Source organism: Festucalex cinctus, chromosome 21, assembly GCF_051991245.1.
Source record: "Festucalex cinctus isolate MCC-2025b chromosome 21, RoL_Fcin_1.0, whole genome shotgun sequence".
In the NCBI taxonomy this organism is placed as follows: domain Eukaryota; kingdom Metazoa; phylum Chordata; class Actinopteri; order Syngnathiformes; family Syngnathidae; genus Festucalex; species Festucalex cinctus.
Window position 1 is genome coordinate 14736840 of NC_135431.1, and position 6802 is coordinate 14743641.

At 39.5% G+C, this 6802-nt stretch overlaps 1 protein-coding gene across 1 annotated transcript; it reads right to left on the reverse strand.

Annotated features, from left to right (window-relative positions):
• slc35f6 (solute carrier family 35 member F6) lies at positions 1-5410 on the reverse strand. The gene is made up of 6 exons (XM_077511317.1): positions 5194-5410; positions 2544-2616; positions 2301-2472; positions 1901-2116; positions 1150-1260; positions 1-1061 (listed from the first exon to the last, which is right to left on the reverse strand). Exons 1-6 carry the CDS (start codon positions 5400-5402, stop codon positions 574-576), a joined length of 1269 nt encoding a protein of 422 aa, XP_077367443.1. The 5' UTR covers positions 5403-5410; the 3' UTR covers positions 1-573.
• Between the last annotated feature and the right edge of the window lie 1392 nt (positions 5411-6802).

Genomic DNA, 6802 nt, shown 5'->3' on the forward strand with positions numbered 1-6802 from the left:
TTATGATTGAAATAGTGTGATTTAATGGCAGTTCCCTTTTTTTCCATTGGTGAAATGGTGTAGACGCATGTGCAGGAGGTCAGTCATCAGGAGACAAAATATAACTTGTAAACAAGCATTAAGAGGCTTAGATGGTCTTTCAATACTCGAAATTCAAAATTGCACACAACTGATGCTGTGGTGGTGACGTACATGCTGTAGTGCCTAAAGGTTGTAAATTATTATTATTTTTTTTGGGGTGGGGAGAGAGTTGGCACCATTTTGGCATCTCCCTGCCCGGTCAGCGCTATTAAAAAATAATTATAGAAAATAAAATTCACTTAAAAAATTAGTATTAAAAAAATCATTTGAAAAGATTCAGAACAGTCAGGTAGTGACCCACAAGCACAATCTATAAAATGATCTGCAAAATGGTTTCTATCTTGCTCATGTTTTTTTTAAAACATGCAACAAAATAATTCAGAGTACTGTGCTTTTTAAAAGTCTATCTCTTAATATAAAACATGTAAAACGGTACAGTGTCTTGACTTGAGGATGTTTTGTTCGTGCAAAGTGAACCGCTGGTCGCCTTGTTTAGCTTTCGTCGGGCGTCTGCACCCTGCCGTCTCCCAGGAGTCTCTCCCTCTCTCCCACACTGCTCTCCTCCTCCTCAACCGCCAACCCAGCGCAGCACGGCATTCTGGCCAGCAGAGGGCGGTGCAGTCCGTTGTAGAGCGCTGTTCCCACCAGGAGAACCAAAAACCCGAGCACCTGCAGTCCGTGGAACTGCTCCCAACCCAGCGCCAGGCTCACCACCCAGATAACCAGCGTGCGCAGGCTGTCCAGCACCATGCGCGTGGTGGCGCTGATCTCCTTGGTGACGCTGATGCCGGCAAAGTTGAAGAAAGCGATGCTAACCGTGTTGCCCAGCAGGGCCAGCATGATGAGGGGGCGGAATCCGATTTGGCAGAAAGCGTCCAGCGCGTCTTCCAGGACTTGCCGAGGGTTGTCGCTGAATTGGCCCACGTGGATGAAATACATGGGGATGAGCAGCAACGACAGAACAAAGAAGCCGAAGAAACCTGGGCACAGAAAAATAGTCATTCCAGTGCTTATGTATTTGGGCTATCAACTTCTGGATCACAATCTCAGAGTGGATATTTGCTGTACCTTCAGTTCCAACGGCCCGCAGAGGATGGACGTCATGTTTGTAGACAAACTTTTCTTCTAGGACCATCTGCACTGCGACAACGACCTGAGCCATGATGATCAGAAGGTCACCTGAAGGACACGATAGAAAGGAGCTGCGGTTCAAAGTGGGTGGGGCAGTGGGTGATTTTAGCGATTTCAATTCTGAATTTCTAGTTGGACCGTTCATTTTGTACGACGGCGTATTAGGGCCACATGTAAATATTACTGTGCGGGGGCAATATTCGGAGAAAAAAAACTCGCAAATTCGCCACTTTAGAAAGTCGCAAATTTGCAAATCTGTCATTTTATAAACTCGCAAATTTGCCACTTTAGAAAGTCACAAATTTGCAAAAAAAATCTGAGAAAAAGAACTTGCAAATTTGCCACTTAAGAAAGTCGCAAATTTGCAAATCTGCCACATTATAAACTTGCAAATTTGCCACTTTAGAAAGTCGCAAATTTGTAAATCTGCCATTTTATAAACTCGCAAATTTGCCACTTTAGAAAGTCGCAAATTTGCCACTTTCTAAACTTGCAAATTTAGGAGGTCTTTTCTTCGGAATATTGCCCCCACCCTCAAAAAAAATTTATACGTGGCCCTAATACGCCTTCATAAGTTTGTTCAGAAATACTCCCCTCCGCTGGCCACGTCCAAGTAGTACAATTATTATGGTTCCACTACTTTCAGAGCACGATCTAGACATGTCAAACTCAAGGCCAGACTCCTCACCGGTGATGACGTCACTGAGTTTGTGGGTGTCGTCGTGGTGTCCGCTGACAAAGTCGGCGAGGCCCACAATCACCAGGCCCAGGATGGTGACGAGGATTCCGATCCACTGGCTGACCAACAGCCGGCGCCCGAGGAACGCCACGGAAAGCAGACCCGTGAAGATGATGACGGCCCCCCGCAGCATTTGGAAGCTGGAGGCACTGGTCATGTTGAGTGCTAACAACACAGATCAGAAATTTATGGGAAGCCATTTATTCACCTCCTTTTCTCTCAAAACTTAAGACGATTAGAGGTGAAATTCGCCTTAATTGTTGTACTTACTCATTATTATTTTATATTACGTAATATTGTCGGGCAATATCATATTTTATTTTTTAGTAGAAAATATGTCACTACTTACCAACATACATAGTCGAAGTGGCCAACATGTCACACATGGCAGGCGGGAAGAAGAGAAGAGGGTTGAAACTCTGGCCCGGGTTCATGCTGGGCTCGGGCCTGCGGCGGTCATGACAAAGTAGGAGGTAGAAGACGCCCAGACAGCTGAACTCCCCCAGGAACATCCCCACTGCCTGTGTGACAAAGACAGATGAGCAAACTAGATGATGACGCAATCTTTTCGAAACCACAGCAAAGCAGTTACCTGGACAAACGGGTGCGAGAATGCATGTTCAGGGGTTCCATGGCAACCCGGTGCCCTGAATGTGTCTGCCCATCTGTCACAAAAGAAGACGTTATTACAGTCAACACGTTACAACACGTTCATGAGAAAAACAATTTGACTTTCTGGTAGGGCTGTGCAATTAATCGAAGTTCAATTACAATGTCAAGTATTACATTGCATAATTACAAATTCAGCATAATCGTAAAAAAAACATTTATACTCATTTTTGAGTTCTTGAAATTTATACATTTGCACTTTTTTTTTTAATTTTAAAATAACTAATTTAATAAATTTTGTTTCATCCAAAAGTAACTTGCATAATTAGAGCGTTTCAAAGAATTGTATTTGTCTTAATATTTTTTATTTGTGTTTTTACATTTAAGGTACAGTTTTTGTACCAAAAAATAAATGATCATCATCCTGCACATGCTGCACTACAACTTCAAGTTTTTGGCAACATAAATAAATATATATTATTATAAATGTATACTATTATAAATTCTGTTTGGTCCAAAATGAACTTACATAATTATAGTGTTTATTTTTTTTAAATTGGTCTTAATATTTTTAAATGTTGAAACATGTTCTTGTTTTGTATCAAAAAAAATATTTGTTTTGAATAATCGTGATTTCAATTATTGTCAAAATATTCATGATCATTATTTTTTCTATAATCGAACTTTCTGGGTCAATTTGACCTGTCATGCAGTGTCTGACTTGGGTGGAAAATATTAACGAACATTACTCACAATTTCAAAAATATTTAGAGTTGTTAATTGAGTCATTAAATTTACTACTTAAAAAAATATTTGACCCACTTGTAACATTGTTTCTCAGAAACATTACTCGTGTTCTTGGAGAAAGTGTCAGAAACTGCAAAACAAATTCCAAAACATGTACTTAAGACCAATTCTATAATGACTATTTTCCGAAGCTAGAAATCTTACAACGGGTCAGTTTGACTCACAACATAACAGGAAGGTTAAATTGCTGTTTTGTTTTCGTTTTAGTAATAAATGTGTTATGTGTTTAAATTATATTTAACTTGCCAGATTTTTATCAATTTGCATAAACAATTTATGATGTGGGTCTTGAGCTGAAAATATTCCTCTATAAAAATGTGTTTTGCATTAAGTAGCACGTTGTTGGTGGATTTATTTATTATAAGTGTTGGGTGTAAAAAAATAAATAAAAATAAAGTGTTATAGTCAGGATATAAGAGGAAGCATAACTGATGCGTCGCTTGTTTCAGTGTGCATGACAAGGCAATGTGGTTTTCCAAAAGTGACGACGCGGCACTTGGACCAAGCTTGTCCCGTCACGACATCACAAAACAAAGCGGCCTGTCACCTGATTCCTTACGTTTAATATACTTTGGTTAAAGTCGACCAAACGAGGCGCACCGAACGCCGCCTCATGTGACTGCAGTGAAACTTGAGCTGATAGTAGCCGTGTTCGTCTGCCTGCCTGCAATATGAGCCGCTTGTAAAGTCTGCACTGAGTGCTTTGAACTTTAAACTGCACTCGCTTGAGCGTGGATGCTGCTCAGCTGACCCGCCGACAATGACGTCACGTTTGTGAGGCGCGCGAGTCAAGACGGCATAAAGCTGACATCACATATCATCGGGGAAGTCAAGAAAATGGATTCGCTTTACGCTTGATCCATTTTTTTGACATTTCAAGACATATCTTAGTGATAAATAAGTATGCTGTGCTATTAATGTTGACTTTTGTGAGTCTGGATGACTTAAAGTCCCTGTTAAGTGAAAATAAAAATGTCTTGTGCCGGTGTGGAGGTCCACATACGATAAATTTAAGTCAAATTAAACATGACGATACATGTATTAAATCATGAATGAATAGCAAATAATGAACTACAATAGTAAATAAGGAATTTTATTTATTTATTAATTATGAATATAAAACAAAAATGTGTGGCTTATGATGATGATGATTCATTTTCCTTACACGTTTAATTAAGCTTTTTGTTGTTGTTACCTGACTTATATCTGTCCATTTTAAAAACAAATGTGGCCCCTGAGAACAACAATTTGCCCCTCCCTGGAAAACATAGATGATGTCATGACATTATTTGATTTTAAGAAAAAGACCTGTAATACTCTTAATTATAAATATTGCCAGTCCTGTAGAAGCATGTACCTGAGCCCAAACAGGTTAAGGCATGCAACAAGGCATGTTGTTGAGTTCACTGAGTCACTGTAACTTTGGTTGTTCAATCCTGTTGTGAGTCGTGTTACTCTCGTGGCAGTGCTCTTTTCTTACTTACATACATTACCACATGAGTGTTTATCACAACACACGTCAACCATGCATCCGCACGATCAGTCGACAGTTTTGTTCTTAGATAAGCTAGCATCACTTGGTAACAGTTTGAGTTAATTAGTAATTACATGTAAATACGATCGAGTGGAACAGCAGGAATACAAGAAACTCAACTGCATCTACTTTGTGTGTTATACAATTGGGAAATATGTTTTACTGGTTTATTACCACATTTTGTGTAGTAATCTGAACACTGTGTCTACGCCGTTATAACGTTCGATTAACAGTTAACGTTAGCCTAGCATCACAGCACAATGGGCAAAAAAATACAAAGCGTACTACTTACTTCGCCGACAACGTGTTAATCGAGCCAGTTATCAGCATAAGTCCCGCGAGGAACAGCTGGTATTTGGTCCACGCCATGCTGGGGAAGACAGGACAAATGAAGCGGGGACAAGAGAGACCAAGTAGTAGTCTCCAGTCTCCGTGGAATCCCAGTAGAAAGTGAACGCCACATGACAGCTCATAGTCAGCTGACTTCAGGCACAACAACATGATGCCTTCAAGTTTATCGTAATTTTGGAAACTCTGCTAAGTACATCAAAAGCAAAACATCGCGTTGGACGAGAAAACCCCCCCACAATGCTTGTATTAAATAAAATAATTCTATAAAGACTTAAAGTGCACTTCAATAACAGGATCAATAATAGTTATTAATAGATCAATAATTTTGTTTTGTGAAGCCTTAGATCTTTAAAGCCAAATGTATGCCTCCTATAGCCTACGTTATAAAGTGAATTCAAATTTAGATATCTTTATTATGATTATGATTATTCTCCATTTATATCGCTAACGCTGTAAACGGAATTTAGACGTGCCAGCGTATAAAGTCAATCCGCATTTTTACTGGGTAAGTTGAATGCATCATGACGGCCATATTGGAAACCACCAGGGGGAGACAAAGACCAGCTACAGTCGATATGAAAACGTTTAAACACTTCTTTCTTTCTTTCTTTCTTTCTTTTTTTTTTTTTTTTTTTTTTAAAATAATTTGTTAATACGCCGTCGTACCTTTATAACTTAGCTGGAAAAAAATAAAATATTTTATCAAGAGTGTAGAGTGTGCGCGTTTTCCCAAATAGTTCTTATTATAGTAAAGTGTGTCGTCGTCCCCACTCCCAAATTTCACTCCTGAAGTACCATGACTCACTGTGGTTGCAAGCCAGTGCGTGCTACAGATTTGTAACTGAATTTCCTCCCGTCTGGTTTCACTTCGTCTCCAGATACTTAAAGAAGTATAGTGGCAACATTCTGCTCCTTGCTCACAGAAGCAGAACATCTTTACTTCCACTCTAGCATTATAACTGCTGATGTGGACGAAGAAGCCATCATTAACAGGCCTCTGAAACGTCATATGACAGTTTTGTGTGCTGCTATTTAAATTGCAAATTCAGCATCGTCCGCTCACGAATGTGACGTAACTTTTACTGTTCTCATCTATTCTTCCAGATGGAAGTATATTTCTAAAACCAAATCATATGCGTGATGTATGCTGAGTATGTATAATGTCACAATGAAAAGCTCAGAACAGTCTATGCAGTGTTCTTTCACATATCAGGACTTTTCCAAGTTTTCCAACCATTTGCACTTGTGACCACTTGACCTGATTATGTCATTCTGAGTTTTGGTGAAAACCTGGATTGGTCGCCACTCAATCACATGGCACATAGAGACAAACAACCATTAACACTCACGTTCACATTTGATGAACATGTGAATTAACCGAATCAAATTTGTCGGTACTCAACAAACTTCCACAACAAAACATTTTTCCAGACCTTTGTAGTGACATTTCACATAAGCCCCATTAACGGGAGGTCTATTGTTATCACTGGAGTGTGAAATGATACATCTGAGATTACAATAGTCAGCTAAATGTCGCTATCAGCTAATGT

What these genes read in the sequence shown, in the direction of transcription:
- slc35f6 (XM_077511317.1), bottom strand. Translation starts at nt 5,402, where the DNA reads ATGTTGTTGTGCCTGAAGTCAGCTGACTATGAGCTGTCATGTGGCGTT. An exon ending in TCTCGCACCCGTTTGTCCAG is followed by an intron (nt 2,473 to 2,543) that starts GTAACTGCTTTG and finishes TTTGTCACACAG; the next exon opens with GCAGTGGGGATGTTCCTGGG. An exon ending in GCGGGCCGTTGGAACTGAAG is followed by an intron (nt 1,062 to 1,149) that starts GTACAGCAAATA and finishes TTCTGTGCCCAG; the next exon opens with GTTTCTTCGGCTTCTTTGTT.